The sequence below is a fragment of the Acinonyx jubatus genome, chromosome A2 (genome assembly GCF_027475565.1).
Source record: "Acinonyx jubatus isolate Ajub_Pintada_27869175 chromosome A2, VMU_Ajub_asm_v1.0, whole genome shotgun sequence".
Classification (NCBI taxonomy): Eukaryota; Metazoa; Chordata; class Mammalia; order Carnivora; family Felidae; genus Acinonyx; species Acinonyx jubatus.
The window spans coordinates 151329358-151347732 of NC_069383.1; the positions used below are offsets into that span (position 1 = coordinate 151329358).

At 46.4% G+C, this 18375-nt stretch overlaps 1 protein-coding gene across 3 annotated transcripts in view; it reads left to right on the forward strand.

The window, feature by feature from the left end:
• The window catches only part of PBX4 (PBX homeobox 4), a 45312-nt gene that overhangs the window by 944 nt on the left and 25993 nt on the right, over positions 1–18375 (forward strand). Inside the window, exons 1-2 of one of the 3 annotated variants that reach the window (XM_027038488.2) lie at positions 460–583; positions 1264–1392. The exons of 1 other annotated variant lie outside the window; for it this stretch is intronic. Coding sequence is in view for 1 of the 2 variants with exons in the window: in XM_027038485.2 (XP_026894286.2) it covers positions 432–583 (152 nt within the window). In the remaining variant the exon portion in view is untranslated. Of the gene's footprint in view, positions 1–343; positions 584–1263; positions 1393–18375 lie in introns of those variants that run through there. One more of the 3 variants, XM_027038485.2, reaches the window with a different exon arrangement.

The following is an 18375-nucleotide window of genomic DNA, read 5'->3' on the forward strand; positions in this document are numbered from 1 at the left end:
GCTGGAGTTCTCTGAGGGAGGTGCGGGGGCTCTGAGGAGACATGAGGGGCCCCAAGAAAGATTAAGGTCTCTAAGCAGGAGTCGTTCTGAGCAGGTGAGGGAGGTGGACATGGGGGGGGGGGGCGGGGAGCCTCTGAAGCAGTAGAGCAGAGCGAAGCAGTGGTCGCCCTTCCTCCGCCAGGAGGAGAGTGAGGATGGGAAGAGCCGTTGCCTCGGCAACTCCCCACCTAGTCCCGGGCCGTTGCAAGGGGCAGTTAGGGGCGTGTCTGTGGGCGGGGCGCGGCGGCCTGGCTGGCGGCGGTTGGCTGGCGGCGGCGGCGAGGGGTGGGGCTTGGGCGCGCGCGCCCGGGGCGCGCGGGTGGCGGTGGTTGGCTGCGGCGCTTTTGTGAGCCGGCCCGCTCCTCCTCGGCGCCTCCCCGGTCCCGCCGCCCATGGACTCCCCGCCGCGCCCGCAGCGCCCCGCGCCGCCTCTCCCGGCCCTGCGCCGCCCGCCGCCCGGGCCCCCACCAGGCCCCGACACAGGCGAGGTCCTGCAGCAGATCATGGCCATCACCGACCAGAGCCTGGAGGAGGCGCAGGCCAGGTGCTGCGCGGGCTCGACGGGGGCCTGGGCCGCCCAAAGTCGCGGGAGTGAAGGGGGCGGGCCGCGGGGCCAGGGCCAAGTTGACAGGGGGCCTGAGGAGTGAGGACGGTGCACAGTGAGAGCTTGGGGTGCATCTCTGGGCGGGGAGCTGGGAGGGGAGATGTGGGGGCTCAGGGAGGACTGAAAGGAGGGGGGGGGTTCTGAGGCCTAAGGGATTTATGAGGTTAAAATGCGACGGACTGAAAGGCTTACGGGGTTAAGCAGCAGGTGATGGGTTTTAGGAGCTTGTCCTGGGGCGAGAGGGATGGGTTTAAGGGGAGTCTGTGGATGGGGAGGTATATGGTGAAAAGCAGTTTTGGGGTTTATGGAATGTAAAGGGTTAAGAGGGGAGCTGGGGGGTGTAAGGGCCGAGAGATGGACAGCTAAATGGATGCATTCGTGGGGTTTACGAGGTGGGAAGTTGTGAAGGCAGATAACGGAGAGTGGGTTGTGGGCAGTGGGACTCAGGTTGCAAGTAATGGGGGTGACTTGGTGCGGGAACCATCCGGAAAAAAAGGATGGTGGGGGAGCTGGGTGGAGGGATGGCGGTCCCCCGTTTTATTAAAGCAGCAAAGTTTTATTAGACACTTAACTATGTGTGGGACACCCAGCTGGGTGCTGACGTAGCCCTTGCTCTCAAGCTCATAGTTTGAGGAAGAGAAAGTGAGTAGCAAAAACTAAGTCCACCTTGTGAGAGGAAGTCTAAGAAAAGGGACGGCATCCTGTGCAAAGTCAGGTGTAGAGGACACAGCACTTTCAGAGAGCTCCAGGTGAGAAAGAGCTGGAAGAAAATGCAGCCAGAGACTGAAAGTCCTGGGTTCAGTTCGGAGAGAGGTTGGAGCCAGATCGCACGCGGCCTACACGTCTCAGGAAGGAGTTTGGATTTTCTTTCAGTTGCAGTGGGAAAAATCACAGCGGGTTTAAGACCACCTGCCCTACTTCCCTCCACCCACCGCTTGTCAGCCAGTGAGGAGTGGTAACATCTGCTTCACAAGGCAGCCCGTTGTGTTTGGGGCCTTCTCAAGTTATTAGAAAATAGGAAAGACTGAAGTCCTTTTGGAGGATGAGGCCTCGTTGAATGGGGCCTATTCTTTGGGGTGAAGGGTGGTCCCTGAGGATGGGTCCAGGGTCTGGTGGTATGGACTGTGTATACAGTCAGTAGAGCCGCGTAGTGAGGAGGGGTTATGCCAAAGCCAAGTGAACAGCAGCCACGGGAAGGAGGAGGCGAAGAAAAGGTGGATCTGGCATGCATTGTTCGTCAGACTTTGTCTCCTTTGCTTCTTGTGGATCGTCCACGCTCTGCAGGTTCATAGCCTCTATCTGGAAAGTTAAGAGTGTTCTCCCCCACCTCCCTATGTTCATTCTACTTTGGGGGGCATTGTGCTAGGTGCTGGCGAAACCAAGATGGCTAAGACTTTCTCTGCCCCATCAGAGCTCATTGAAAAGTAGGGTGTGTGGGAGACTAATTATAAATCGTTGTCGTAATGGGTATGCACTGAATAGAGGTGATCCCCGACACCTGGAAAAAAAGAGCTGGGCCAGGAGAGGGTGCCCTTGTGTGATCCCCTGTCTGCTAGGCTAGTCTGAGGGCAGAGGCTTTGTCATATTTTCCTGTGTATTCCCAGGACTGTGCACAATGAGCATATAGTAAAGTTTGTGGCACTTAAGAGTCTGGAAAGCTCAGGAGGGGGAAATGGGCTCTTCACACCCAAGGAACCACAGAGGCAGTGCTTTGGGTGTTTGTGGAGCTCCCTGAGTTCCTTCTCTTCTAGGTAGGGAGCTGCTTAAGGAGTGAACTCTGCTCAGGTGTGGCCTTCCTCAAGCATCTGTCACCCTATCACAGCCCCATGGCTGCTGGGTTTTTTTTTTTTTTTTTCTTATAGCAATCCAGACTTCCCCTAGATAGGCTTTAGAATGGCGTGCAATCAGCCGCCTCTTCCTTGCTATTCTTTTTTTTTCCTTTTAAGTTTATTTATTTTGAGAGAGAGCGCAAGTGGGAGAGGGGCAGAGAGAGAGAGAGAGACAGAGAATCCCAAGCAGGCTCTGCACTCTCAGCACTCATGAAACTCAGCACTCATGAAACCATGAGGTCATGACCTGAACCCAAACCAAGAGTCTGACACTTAAACAACTGAGTGACCCAGGCACCCCTCTTGCTTGGGATCCTTTTTTTTTTTTTTAAATGCTTTTTAAATTTATAGATTTGTTTTTGAGAGAGAGAGAGACAGACATGAGTCGGGGAGGAGCAGAGAAAGAGAGGGAGACACAGAATCTGAAGGAGGCTCCAGGCTCTGAGCGGTCAGCACAGAGCCGGACGCGGGGCTTGAAGCCATGAACTGGGAGATTATGACCTGAGCTGAAGTCAGATGCTTTACTGACTGAGCCACCCAGGCACCCCATTCCTTGTTAATCTTGAAGGCAGCTTTTTTTTTTTCTTTTAAGACTAGCAAATTGAATAGTGAGGCATTATACATGCAAGGCAACTTGATTGTTGCATAAGTGGTTCCTGGTTTCTTTTTGAGGTAAAAAGGCCCCTGGGGCTTTTCTTTTGAGACTTGGTAGCTTCTGATATGCCCCCGTTTCTTTGGATGTAGCCTTTACCTGAACTCACCCAAGTCATTTAAAAGTCACTCAACTCCATACAGTCTTCAGTCCGCAAGTGCAACGTTAGTTCTACTCTGGAGCAAACAACTTGGGTGGGTCTTTTCCTCATAGTAAACTCTGCAGCCTGGTAGATGACCAACTCAAGAGGGGAAACAGATCTTGTCTGTCCTGATCAGGCAACTGGGTGAGGCTTTTGCAAGTCTTTCTGACCCTGCCCTCTCTCAGTACCCCTGCTGACCCCTTCATAGGCCCTGGAGTCAGTTTAGCTCAACTGTCTAGCAAGAAAGAATTTTTCATCTCAGATGTGAGGCCCTTTCAAACTATCTGGTCACCACAAATGTGTTTTGTTTTTGTTTTAATTTTTTTTTTTTAACATTTATTCATTTTTGAGACAGACCGAGTGTGAGCAAGGGAGGGGCAAAGAGAGAGGGAGACACAGAATCCGAAGGAGGCTCCAGGCTCCGAGCCGTCAGCCCAGAGCCCGATGTGGGGCTCGAACCCACGAGCCGCGAGATCGTGACCTAAGCTGAAATCAGATGCTTAATCGACTGAGCCACGCAGGTGCCCCACAGGTGTGTTTAAAGAGGGAAAGCAGGGGCGCCTGGGTGGCTCAGTCGGTTGAGCATCCGACTTCAGCTCAGGTCACGATCTCGCGGTCCGGGAGTTCGAGCCCCGCGTCGGGCTCTGGGCTGATGGCTCAGAGCCTGGAGCCTGCTTCCGATTCTATGTCTCCCTCTCTCTCTGCCCCTCCCCCGTTCATGCTCTGTCTCTCTCTGTCTCAAAAATAAATAAATGTTAAAAAAAAAAAAGAGGGAAAGCACACCTACTCTCCTTAAACCTTCATTATTCAAAGGCAGCTGCAAGTGCTTGTGCGTTGTTCATTTTGTCATTGTAGCTGAGTAGTCTTAGAATAGTGAACTGTGTATTGTTCTTCCTCTGGGCTACACAGATAGTGGAGTGTGGGGACTTTGGAATATACTGTCTTAGTTTAGATTCAGCCTGAGTCAACTGGGTACTTTCTACTACATGAGGGATAACCAGTCTTCTTGAATGATCTTCTGACCTTCAGCTATATTCTAAGCTCTTCCTCGAGAAGGGGCAGTTCTGCATTTTCTCATTTGGAACTGTTTACTGATGATGTCCTCCTTTCTTTCTTTCTTTCTTGTTAAGATTTTGTTTTTATTTAAAAATTTTTTTTAAGTTTATTCATCTTTGAGAGAGACAGAGCGTGAACAGGGGAGGGGCAGAGAGAGAGAGGGAGACACGGAATCCGAAGCAGGATCCCTAGCAGACTGAGCTGTCAGCACAGAGCCCAACGCCGGGCTTGAAGTCACGAGTCGTGAGATCATGACCCGAGCCGAAGTTGGACGCTTAAGTGACTGAGCCACCCGGGCGCCCCTTAAGATTTTATTTTTAAGTAATCTCTATACCCACCTTGGGACTTGAACTCACAACTCTGAGATCAAGAGTCACATGCTCTACCGACTGAGCCAGCCAGGTGCCCCCTTTTTTGTATGAAACCAGTAAGGTAGAAAATTTTATCTCATTTGCCAAGGTTTGTCTGAGTATTTTGTCTTTTTTTTTTTTTAAGTTTATTTATTTATTTTGAGAAAGAGAGCATGAGCAGGGAGAGGGGCACAGAGAGAGAGAGAATCCCAAGCAGACTCTGCACCGTCAGCACGGAGCCCGAAATGAGGCTCTCTCCCACGAATTGTGGGATCATGACCTGAGCGGAAATTGAGTCAGACGCTTAACCTACTGAGCCACCCAGGCACTCTGACTATTTTGCTCTATCATGCATAGCCTTGTTTTTTTATAATAATAAATTTTACAACATTTTACAGTTTCTACATAGGCTATTTCATTTGCTTCTATGACTACCTTTATGAGGGGTTTATGAGGGTTATTATGAGGGCTCTTTTGTCAAGACTGTCAGGCTCCAAAATTCTTCCCTCCTCCCAGGGTCTTTACCCAGTGTTTGAGTCATAAAAATCTGTTGCAAGCTCTGGGCCCTCTCCCACTCCCCACCCCCACCGGTTTGTTCAGGTACCATACCCTCGGGGATCCTCAGGACTCAGAGCCAGGAAGCTGCCTCTTATCAAAGGCTGATCGACTCCTTTTTTATCTAGTAGTGAGATTTCTAAGAAATTAGTTTGAAAACTAGAGCTGAGGGGTTAATTTTGGAAACCTGATGGAGAAAGGAAGCAGAATGGTCACAGTGTCATCTGGAGATTCATTCTCCAGGAGCACCTGGGTGGCTCAGACAGTTAAGCATCCAACTCTTGATTTCAGCTCAGGTCATGATCTCACAGTTCATGGGTTCGAGCCCCGCATCAGGCTCTGTGCTGACAGTGCAGAACCTGCTTGGGATTCTCTCTCTCTCTCCCTCTCTTGTTTCTCCCCCACTTGTGCTCTCTCTCTCTCTCTCTCAAAGTAAAAAAAAAAAAAAAAAAAAAAAAAAAAAAAAATGTTACTGGAAATTCATGCTCCATACCTGATGTTCTGGGAGAGGCAGCTGAAGAGGACTGGCCTTCAAGTCATTCTGCATGAATTGTGTTATGTGTTGCTGGATTGGCGGGTTTGGCTGCAGTGGTCACTTCTTGACCCTTTGCTTGTAGGTACACACTGACTCCCCAGATAGCTGTACCAGTCAATGTGGTAGTCACTCACTATGTGTCTTTTATTTTTATTTTTTATTAAAAAACTTTTTTAAATGTTTATTTTTGAGAGAGAGCAACGGGGACAGAGGGCGAGCAGGCGAGGGGCAGAGAGAAAGAGAGAAACAGACACAGAATCTGAAGCAGGCTCCAGGCTCTGAGCTGTCAGCCCAGAGCCCTACGCGGGGCTCGACCCCACAAACCATGAGATCATGACCTGAGTCAAAGTCGGGTGCTCAGACGCTCAACCGACTGAGCCACCCAGGCGCCCCTCTATGTGTCTTTTTATATTAAAATGAATTACAATTAAATAAAATTAAACAGTCTCTCAGTCGCACTAGCTACATTTCAAGTGCTCAGTAGCTACATGTAACGAGTGGCTACCATATTAGGACAGAGAGAAAACATTTCCAAAATTGCAGAAAATACTGAATAGTGGTGCTTTAGAGTAGTTCTTCCCAGGCTGGACATGGATAAAGTTTCTATGGGAATCTTATTGCAGTGGAAGTTCTAATGTAGCAGGTCCCAATGGACCCCAAGAGTCCACATTTCTAACAAGCTCCCAAGGGTGCCAGTGCATTGGATCCCAAAGCACACTTGGAGAGGTCGGGCTCTCAAGAGTGGAGATAATAGTGTCCCATTTATTCCTATTTTCATGAATCAGTTTACATAGTAGTTGGTTAATCTGACAAATGAATTTATTTTGGAGCCTAAGGTGTGTTGGTGGGCATAATGGATTTTAAATTAATCACAAGGGTCACATATTAGCATTGTTTTGCCTACTTAATATGGAAAGAACATTCAAAGTGAACAAATAAAATTCAGGAAATAGTTGATTTTTTTTTTTTCTTCTTCTTAATGAAAATCTTGGCTTGGGGCCATAACACCCTGTTGTTTCAGGGTCTGTTTACATTTTCAACCTAAGGAAATCAGGTTGTGGAAGTACCAGGGTTGTTTCTGTATTTCCTTTATAGTGTCTATAAAACCACAGCCCAGGGGTGCCTGGGTGGCTCAGTTGGTTAAGTGTCCAACTTTGGCTCAGGTCATGATCTCACGGTTTGTGAGTTTGAGCCCTGCATCGGGCTCTGTGCTGACAGCTCAGAGCTTGGAGCCTGCTTCAGATTCTGTGTCCCCCTCTCTCCCTCTCTGTCCCTCTCCATCTCACTCTTCTGTCTCTCAAAAATAAACACTAAAAAAATTAAAAACAAAAAACCACAGCCCAGATTTGTGTTTGTAGAACTGGAGTGTAATAGCAAGTGACTGCTGGGGGATGGGAATAGGTTCTTAGGGCAAAAACCCTTTATATATAGTGAATAAAGATATGATGGAGAATGGTCACTGTTGTATTTGTTTAGAAGCAGGCAATTTGGTATATGGGGTGATGTATTTGAAACTATAAAGATCACATTTAGAAGTTGGCTTTTGGGCAACATAACAGGTACTACTCCAATTAAAGACCTTCATAATTTTTCTTAGGAAGAGATTTCTCTGAATTTTTTTCTTTTTTAAAGTTTATTTTGAGACAGAGAGAATGGGTGGGGGAGGGGCGGAGAGAGGTGGGGGACAGAGGATCCCTAGCAGACTCTGCTGTCAGCACAGAGCCCAATGTGAGGCTCAAACTCACAAACCATGAGATCAAGACCTGAACCGAAGTTGGACGCTTAACCGACTGAGCCACCCAGGCACCCCTCTCTGAATTTTTTCTTTTATTTAGTTTTTATGTTTTTAATGTTTGTTTATTTTTTAGGAAGAGAGAGAGAGAGACAGAGACAGCGCGCCATCGGAGGAGGGGCAGAGAGAGAGGGAGACACAGAATCTGAAGCAGGCTCCAGGCTCTGATCTATCAGCACAGAACTCCATATGGGGCTCGAACTCACTAACCATGAGATTGGGACCTGAGCTGAAGTCATATGCCTACTGACTGAGCCACCAGGCGCCCATCTTTTTTTTTTTTTTTTAATATTTATTTATTTTTTGAGACAGAGGGCAAGTGGGGGAGGGGCAGAAAGAGAGGGAGAGACAGAGACAGGGCGAGTCGGGGAGAGGCAGAAAGAGAGGGAGACACAGAATCTGAAGCGGGCTCCAGGCTCTGAGCTGTCAGCAGGAAACCTGACACAGGGCTCAAACCCACAAACCATGAGATCATGACCTGAACCGAAGTCAGGTGCTTAACCAACTAAGCCATCCAGGTGCCCTGAATTTTTTAATTTGACTTTTACATATACGACATGCTAGATATTTTCTACTAGTAGAAATTTGTACGACTTTCTTAATCCCTCCAGTATTTCTGCAGATTGGCATTGCCTATAATATGGACTAAATTTTAGTTGTTAAATAAAAAGAGATGATCTATGGGGCGCCTTGGTGGCTCAGTCGGTTAGGCGTCCAACTTCAGCTCAGGTCACGATCTCGCGGTCCGTGGGTTCAAGCCCCGTGTCCGGCTCTGGGCTGATGGCTCAGAGCCTGGAGCCTGCTTCCGATTCTCTGTCTCCCTTTCTCTCTGCCCCTCCCCCATTCATGCTCTGTTTCTCTCTGTCTCAAAAATAAATAAAAAAACGTTAAAAAAAAAAAGATCTAATTTTGACTATCTTTAGAACTTACACAAGTGGCAAAGCATAAACTGTCAACTGAATGGTGTGCCCCTTTTCTAAAGATCTATGTCCCTGTATTTAGTATTCTAGTTCTGGAATGCATGTCAGTGAGCATTTGGTTTTCAGCATGCCTGTTCAAAGCATGTGGGGAGTCAGAGGAGGAATTTATGGTTTGGAATTTCCCAAAGCTAGATAGTATTAGCCAGATGGGATCTACTTGTCCAAACCTGGGAAGTAGAATTTCAGAGTTGAAGTTTTTCTTTTCATCAATCTTAAGAAGGTTCATTAGATCCCACCCACTTAGTGACAGCACTCCCTTCTTAGCCTGCCTGTAGGTTTTAGCTTTGCTCTTAGGATTAACATGCTTAGCTTGGCTTGGTCTAGTGCCAAAGGAAAGTCTTGCTGTCTTTGGAGTACTTTCCCTAAGAGTTGAATTTTGTTGGTTTTAAAACAATTTCCTAAAAGCTATCTAAAATCTAAGGTCACAGCAAAATCCCTTTTGAAGTGGTTTTATTAAGTAAAGCAACATGCAGAATATTTTAGAAAAGTTTCACAGGGGCACCCGGGTGGATCAGTTGGTTAAGCGTCTAATTTTGGCTGGGGTCATGATCTCATGGTTCATGAGTTCAAGCCCTGCGTCAGGCTCTGGGCTGACACCTCAGAGCCTGGAGCCTACTTGAGATTCTGTGTCTCCCTCTCTCTCTGCCTCTCCCCCACTCATGTTCTCCCTCTCTCTCTCTCTCTCTCTCTCTCTCTCCCCCTCAAAAATAAATAAAGGTTAAAATTTTAAAAAACTAAATAAAGGGAATGGAGCAGGGGAGGAGTAAGGAATCCAGGATGGGACAGGCCACCCATCAGAGTCTTGCACATAAAAGAGGAGTAGGACTTCCCCAAGTACAGAGGAGGGAGAGGGTCAAAGAGAAGCTGGTGAAGAGCCTTGAATGCCTTGCTAAGGGGCTAGAATTGATTAAAGCAGGCAGTGAGAAGTCACACCACCTTTTTGAGCAGGGGAGAGACCAGAAGTTGTGGTTTTGAGTAAGAAATTTAGCAGTAGTATTGATTGTAACCAGTCCAGGGACAAATTAAGAAATAAGGACATTATGGGGCGCCTGGGTGGCTCAGTCGGTTGGGCATCCGACTTCAGCTCAGGTCGCGATCTCGCGGTCCGTGAGTTTGAGCCCCGCGTCGGGCTCTGGGCTGATGGCTCAGAGCCTGGAGCCTGCTTCCGATTCTGTGTCTCCCTCTCTCTCTGCTCCTCCCCCGTTCATGCTCTGTCTTTCTCTCTGTCTCAAAAATAAACGTTAAAAAAAAAAACATTTTAAAAAAGAAATAAGGACATTATAACGAGCTTTTCACAGACTTAAATTTATTCATTTTAAAGATCATTCCTTTATTCAAGTTCTGCAGATTGTTTTCTTGTGTCATGTGAAAGAATTCCCCCCCCCTTTTTTTAGTGCCCAAACTAGCTCCTGATCCAAGGTTTCATTTGCTAAATTACTGTAATAATTTCCATGGTTGACCTTGGATATCCATATATAATCTCAACCCCAACTCATCTAACCATTTTTGGTTTTTTGCTTTTGTGTTTGCTTTTAGAGTGACCTTTACCAGTGGTTGATGGCTTCCGTTAATGGATTGATTTTTCCCAATATCACTGTTACAGAGAACCTTATTTTGAAATGCTGGCCTCTGAGTCCTGGGCTGCTGTTCCTTCCTGGAACTTGGGACCCTCTGTGAATTTCTAGGCTTTCCATCGAAGTTCTATTACTTAAGAATTCATGTCTTCTAATTTTTTAAAAAAAATTTTAATGTTTATTTATTTTTGAGAGAGAGAGCATGTGAGCGGGAGAGTGGCAGAGAGAGAGGAAGACACAGAATCCGAAGCGGGCTTCAGGCTCTGAGCTGTCAGCACAGAGCCCTATGTGGGGCTCGAACTCACAAACTATGAGATCATGACTTGAGCCAAAGTTGGATGCTGAACCAACTGAGCCACCCATGTACCCCATCATGTCTTCTAATTTTTGTTCTGTACCTAGGTCTGTCTCTGGGAGGTACATAATATTGTTGACTGTTTTTGTCAGCTGAACAAATCTTTCTAGAAATGAGAATAATTAAGGAGATCCGATTCCATCTTTGGTTAAGGCATTAGAATCATTATTGCTCTTAGGGAAGATTTTTCAAGAAGTATCCTGTTCTATGAAGAAGAATATATCTCAGTATATCTTTAAATCTCAGTAAATCTTTAAATTCCCTGGTAATTTAAAATGATACCTTGTTAAGGAAAGTAGATTGTTCCATAATTTGGAAAAGTAAAAGTAAGTTCCAGCTAAAATTAGGAGCTATAATATACTGGTAGTAGAAGCCAGAATGTGGCTTATGTTCTTTTCATTTCCATGTTCCTTTCTACTGATATAGTGACCAGCATATAGTTGTTCCAAAGTAAAAGTCCTATAAATATTGAATAAATGAGGTTAGGGAGGATAAACCTCTGTGCTTTCATTTTCTGGAGTGATTCTTATATGACTCAGTTTTGCTATAGATTTCTTAGCATTGGTTTTAAAAGGATATTCACAGTGTTGCTTTGTTTTAATTTACTTTAGTTTAGAAAGAGCCTCAAAAGTATCTTTACTTATTTTTTTAACATTTATTCTTTTTTTTTTTTTTTTTTGAGAGAGAGAGACAGGGTGGGGGTGGGGCAGAGAGAGAGGGAGGCACAGAATCTGAAGCAGGGTCCAGGCTGTCAGCACAGAGCCTGATGCAGGGCTTGATCCCACAAACCATGAGATCATGACCTGAGTCGAAGTCAGATGCTTAACTGACTGAGCCACCCAGGCGCCCCCCTAGTGGTATTTTTTAAAGAATTTTTGAAGTTTATTTATTTATTTTGAGAGAGAGAAGGGAAGTGAGTCAGGGAGGAGCAGAGAGAGAGAGAGGGAGATAGAGAGTCTCAAGCAGGCTCTGTGCTGTCAGCACAGACCCCAATGCGAGGCTTGAACTCATGAACTGTGAGATCATGACCTGAGCTGAAGTCAGATGCTTAACCAACTGAGCCACCCAGGTGCCTCCCCTCTTTTTTTTTTAAGAATTTTTTAAAAGTAAGCCTAGCGGTTTGAAACAACATAACATTTGCGATCTCAGTTTCCATGGGTCAGGAATCTGGGCACAGCTGAGCTGGGACCTCTGCTCAGGGTCTCCCAAGGCTATAGTCAAGATGCTGGCTGGGCTGTGGTCCTATCTGGAGCTTAGGGTTCTCTTCCATCTTGTGGGATTGTTGGCAGAATTCAGTTCCTTGCGGTTATGGGACTGAGGTTCCTGTTCTCTTGCTAGCTGACAGCCGGGGCTACCTGTAGTTCTGCCACCAGCTCTCACCACATGGCAGCTGGCTTCAGGGCCCACAGGTGATGCTGTCTAGTCTGCTTAGATGGAGCTGTAGATAGTGTAATATAAGTGTGGGAAAGACTGTCTCATCATCTTTGCCACTTTGCAAGTCACAGGTTCTGCCCGAACAAGGAAAGAGGATTATACTCATTGGGAGTCACCTTCAGAATGTCCATCACATAAGTTCATCCCCTTTGGTAATTCTGTGAATGTGCTGGACTGTCCCCACTTTATTTACATCGTCATTGATGGTTTGCTGTCAGCTGCTTGATCACCTCTAGGCCAAGATCATGCCCAAAGCTTAGACATTTGTTTACTTTTCATAATAAACCACCAAAACTCCTGTGAAATTACTTTGTGTGCATTATAAGGTACTTTAGGGGTGCCTGCCTGGGTGGCTCAGTCAGTTGAGCCGTCTGACTTTGGCTCAGGTCGTGATCTTGTGGTTCATGAGTTCAAGCCCCACGTTGGGGGTACACCTCAGAGCCTGGAGCCTGCTTCAGATTCTGTGTGTCTCTTTCTCTGCCCCTGCCCCGCCCCCTCAAAAATAAACATTAAAATTTTTTTTAAGTTACTTTATACCTGTATCTGCAATATGATGTTTTATTAAGCAGAAAACTGAGCTGGGGATAAACATTCCTGAAGTTCCCTTTAGGAAGCAGAACGGCTGACTTCATTTTCTTTCCTCGCATTTTTAGAATTACATTTACAGAAGATAACAAGCTCTAGCTGGAATCCATTTCATTAATGGTACTACTGCTTCCATAGAAGGAAAACATTCCAGGCTGAATATCCTGTGTGATCAGTTACCGTGCACTGCATAAGAAAGACTAATATTTGGGTTTAGATTTGCAGAAGATCAAATCTCAACCCCCACAAACATTTTCGTATTTGAGGTTCGGAGACGGGGACCTGATTCCTGCACCCCAACTCTAGCCTGTTGAAAGGCATCCCACGGGGAGGGGGGGTGCATGCTGAATTTGGAAGGCACCTAGAAACAAGGAGGCTCCCGTAGACTGACGATGTAGGGAGCTGTGGCAGATGTCTGGCCTTCCTCGTAGCGTTCATCATATTTGACTTCAGTCATGAAGTTACCAATTTTCAGGTACACTATCCAGCCTTGGCAGTGTCTTTTAATAATGGGTACTTAGATGATAGCATTACGAGATTTAAAGTCACAATAACAGCAAATGTTAAAATAGATGGCATGGTTCTTCCTCAGAGTTCGCAGACGTTTTGACACATGGACACACCATTACAATTACAATTATGCTCACTCTCTTGTGTTATCACGTTCTCCCTCTAGACTGGCTGTTTGGTGTCTAAGCATGTGCAAGTGTCTCCTGTCTTTAACAACAAAGAACAACAACCAAAAACGTCCCTTGACTGTCCCCCGCATCTTGATTTGTAGCTGGGATTTGTTTTATTTTTTTATTATTGTTTTGAATGTTTTATCCATTTATGAGACAGAGACGGAGCATGAGCAGGGGAGGTGCAGAGAGAGAGAGGGAGACACAGAAGCCAAAGCAGGCTCCGGGCTCCGAGCTGTCAGCACAGAGCCCGACGCGGGGCTTGAACTCACAGACCGTGAGATCATGACCTGAGCCCAAGTCGGACGCTCAACCGACTGAGCCACCCAGGCACCCCAGGGATTTGTTTTAATTAGTCAAGGTAAGATGGCAGACATAGAGACAACTTTGAAAGAAGTTTATTACTTACAGTTCCCCAGGGGAGGAGGCAGGGCCATACTGAGAAGCACCCAAGTCCGTCAGGAGAAAGAAGGAGTGCAGGGAAAGCATGGCTCAGAATCTTTAGTGTGATTTCCAAGGGAAGGAATGGGCAAACCAGGGCAGGTGAGTTTGAGCAAGTTTAAGATTGGGCAGTGTAAATACTTGTGGCAGGCTCTGGGCAATAGCAGCGGTCGCTAATTGTTAGCTGGCCATCTGGAAATTTAGGGCAGGAGGAGTGTTGGCCGGTGCTGAGAGGTAGATAAAGAAGGTGGTTACGCATATGGGTTTAGGATTTGGATTTGCAGGAAAGGCGAGCTCTCAGGCAAGCTGTTTGGTATATCTGGAATTAGCTAGTGCTGGGAGGGACAGTTTCTCCCGGCCCCAGGATGTCAAAGCATCATAAAATACAGAAGAAAAACAAAACATACTGCACACCTTTTCTTTAAACACCTCCTGCATTTCTTTACTCTCTTTTATTTGAGGTTGCTGCTTCTACTTCCTCTTCTCCACCCATTCTCTCCCAACCTTCTCCCTCTGCTGAGTCATCGATGACCTCCTTGTGGCTAAATCCAAGGTCTCTTCTGGATTCTTCTATTGCTTTGCCTCTAAGAAGTATTTCTCACAGATTGCTCTCTTCTCCTGGAAAGTGTTTTTCTTGGTTCCTCCTCACTGGCAATTCGGTCCCCGTCTTTTCTGCAGGCTTTTCTCTGCTTGACTTCTAGAAGTCCACAGGCCTGGGTCTGGGGCATGGACTCCTTTCTCTCTACCCCTTATGATGCTTTCCTCAAATCTTGTGGCTTAAGGTGCCACCTCTATGCCCAGGACTCCCCATCTTTATATTAGCTCCAACCTTGAGGCCATGTCCATGTGCCTGGCTGCCTGTCTGATACCTCCTCTTGGGTAGCTCCTAGCAATCTCAAGTGTAACCCGATCAAAGCACAGCTCTGCTTTCCAGACCCTTCTTCCCTAAACCTGCTGTCTTCCAGTCCCCCCTGTGGTAGTTAATGGTGTCTCCTTTCATGCAAAAACTAGTAGTAGTCATCCTTGAATCTCCTCTTTCCCCCAGTCCCACACCAGTTTATCAGGAGGTCCTGTTGATTTCATTGCTGTAGTCAGAGACCTGCCTATTTTTTTTAAAGTAGTCTCCATGCCCAACATGGGGCTCAAACTCAGGACGCCGAGATCGAGTTGCATGCTTCACTGACTGAGCCAGCCAGGCAGCCCAAGATCTATCTGCTTTTTATGTCTAGTACCATAACTAAACTAAGCCAGCAGTATTTCTGGACTATTCCAGCTGTAGTAGCCTTCAGACTAGCGTTCCACCCCTTGCCTTCCATTCTGGTCTCAGAGCAGCCGCGGTGATCTTTTAAAAATGCAGTTCACTTGAAGATAGGCAATAGATCGATGGAATAGAGTTGAAAATGCAGAAATAAACCCATATATATATATATAACCAATTGATTTTCTACAAGGGTGCTAAGACCGTTGAGTGGGGAAGAAATGGTGTCTTCAACAAATGGTCTGGATAAGTGGATCTGCACATGGAAAAGAATTCATTTGATGGGGTCAGTCATAAGCATCTGACTTCGGATCAGGCCGTGATTTCATGGTTTGTGGGTTTGAGCCCCCTACTGGGGTCTGCTCTGACAGCTCCAAGTCTGCTTCAGATTCTCTATCTCCCTCTCTCTCAGCTCCTCTCTCTCTCCCAAAAGTAAACAAATAAACAAACAAAAAAATAGGAAAGCATTTGAACCCTTACCTAACACCGTATACAAAAATGAAATGGATCAAATACCTAAGTGTAAGAGCTAACCCTGTAAAACTCTTAGAAGAAAACATAGGCATAAATCTTCATAACCTTGAATTAAGTAACGGTTTTTTAGATATGCCTAAAGCACAAGCAACAAAAGAATAGATAAGTTGGATTTCACTAAATGAAAAACTTTTGTGCTTCAAATGACACTATCAAGAAAGTAAAAAGACAACTCACAGAATGCGAGAAAAAACTTGCAAATCATATATTAAGAGTCTAGTATCCAGAAAATATAAAGAACTCTTACAACTCAACAATAAAAAAGACATCACCCGATTAAAGAATGAGCAAAGAATTCGAATAGACATTTCCCCAAAAAAGAATGGCCGATGAACACCTGAAAAGATGCTCGATGTCATTAGTCTTTAGAGAAATATAAATCAAAACATTCCAAAAAAATATAATGAGATACTGCCTCACACCCACTGGTGTGGCTATAGTAAAAAAAGACAATAATGAGTTTGGGTGAGGTTGCGGAGAAATTAGAATCTTTTTTTTTTAATTTTTTTTTCAACGTTTATTTTTGGGACAGAGAGAGACAGAGCATGAACGGGGAGGGGCAGAGAGAGAGGGAGACACAGAATCGGAAACAGGCTCCGGGCTGAGCCATCAGCCCAGAGCCTGACGCGGGGCTCGAACTCCCGGACCGCGAGATCGTGACCTGGCTGAAGTCGGACGCTTAACCGACTGCGCCACCCAGGCGCCCCAAGAGCTATTAGAATCTTAATTGCTGATGAGAATGGAAAATGGTGCAGCCACTTTATAAAATTTTGGCATTTCCTTGCGGCGCCTGAGTAGATGTGTTGGTTAAGTGTCCGGCTCTTTTTTTTTTTTTAACGTTTGCTTATTTTTGAGAGAGAACACGCGAGAGTGGGGGGAGCAGAGAGAAAGGGGGACAGAGGATCCAAAGTGGGCTCTGTGCTGGCAGCAGGAGCCTGACATGGGCCTTGAACTGTGAGATCAGGACCTGAGCTGAAGTCAGATGCTTAACCGCCTGAGCCACCCAGGCGCCCCTAAGTGTCCAACTCTTGATTTTGGCTCATGGTTCGTGATTGAGCCCTGCATCAGACCCTGCACTTGACAGCACAGAGTCTGCTTGAGATTCTCTTTCTCCCCTTCTCTCTGGCCCTCCCCTGCTCTCTCTCTCAAAAATAAATAAATAAACATTAAAAAAAAAGCTTGGCATTTCTTCAAAAGGTTAAACAGCTACCATACGACTCCGCAATTCTCCCTAGACACACGCTCACATAAAGACGTATGCGTGAATGTTCATAGCATAATTATTCATAATAGCCAAAAGTGGAAACAACCCAAGAGTGCATCAATTGATAAATGGACAAACAAAAGTTATTCATACAATGGAATATTATTTGGCCTTGAAAAGGGATGCAGCAGTGATACACAAAAACTTGGAAGAACCATGAAAACATGCTATGGGAAAGGCGCGTAAGGTCCCCTACTCTGTGATTCCATTTATATGAAATGTCCAGGAGACATTGGTCCAGAGACAAACCTATAGACACCAAAAGATTGGTGGTTGCTGGGTGGGAGGAGAGGAGAATGGGGAATGACTGCCAATGGGAACAGGATTTCTTCAGGGGGGTGGTGACAGTGTTGTGGCAATAGACAGTGGCGACGGTTAAACATTGTGAATTTCCGAAGAGCCACTGAATTGTATTTATTTTTTTAAATGTTTGTTTGTTTTTGAGAGAGACAGAGACTGAGTGTGAGCCGGGGAGGGGCAGAGAGAGGAGGAGACACAGAATCCGAAGCAGGCTCCAGACTCTGAGCTGTCAGCACAGAGCCCGACGCGGGGCTCGAACTCACGGACCGCGAGATCGTGACCTGAGCTGAAGTCAGACGCCTAACTGACTGAGCCACTCAGGCACCCCAAAACTTTTTTTTTAATGTTTATTTTTGAAAGGGGAGAGAGAGAGAGAGAGAGAGAGAGAGAGAGAGAGAGAGAGAGGGAGACACAGAATCCGAAGCAGGCTCCAGGCTCCGAGCTGTCAGCACAGAGCCCGACGCGGGGCTCGAACTCATGAACAGTGAGATCATGACCTGAGCTGAAGTCGGACACCTAACGGACGGAGCCACTCAGGCACCCCAAAACTTTTTTTTTAATGTTTATTTTTGAAAGGAGAGAGAGAGAGAGGGAGACACAGAATCCGAAGCAGGCTCCAGGATCCGAGCTGGCAGCACAGAACCCGACGCGGGGCTCGAACTCACAAGCTGTGAGATCATGACCCGAGCTGAAGTCGGGCCGCCTTCCTTCTGGAGGCCACAGGGGAGGAGTCCGTTTCCTTGCCTTTTCCAGCTTGTCGAAGCCACTTGCATTTCTTGGCTTGCAGTTTTCTTCCTCTGTCTTCGGAGCCAACAGCATAGTGTCTCTGACTCCGTGTCACTGTATCTCTCTCTGAACACAGCTAGAAGAGGTTGTCCACTTTTGAGGACTTGTATGATTAGATTGGGCCCATCTGCGTAATCCAGGCTAATCTCCCCCATCTCAAGGTCCTTAACCTTAATCACAGCCACAGAGTTCTTGTTCCAGTGCAACATATTCTGAGGATTAGCACATGGACATCTTTGGGAGCCATCCTTCTGCCAACCACCATTCCCATCACCAGGAACAAAAGCCAGAGTTGTTCCCCTGACTGACAAGGCTCTTCTAGGTGACTCCCCCTTGCCTAACTTCACCTCCCGGCTCTCTCCCTCACCCCTTACTCCACAGCATCCTGGTCTCTGAAAAAGCCAAGCGTGTTCTCACTTAGCCTTTGCACTGGCTGGGTCCTCAATCTAAATTATTACTCTCTTCAGCCTCTCGTTTCCTGCCTGACTTCTTGTCATTGTGATCTCAGTATTGAGGTCACATCAGAGACATGCAAACTCCAGTAAGCCTTCTACCCATCACTCTAGTCTGTTGCCACAATGCACCTGCTGTGGCTCGTGGTTATCTCGTTTGTGTGTGCGTTTGGTGTCT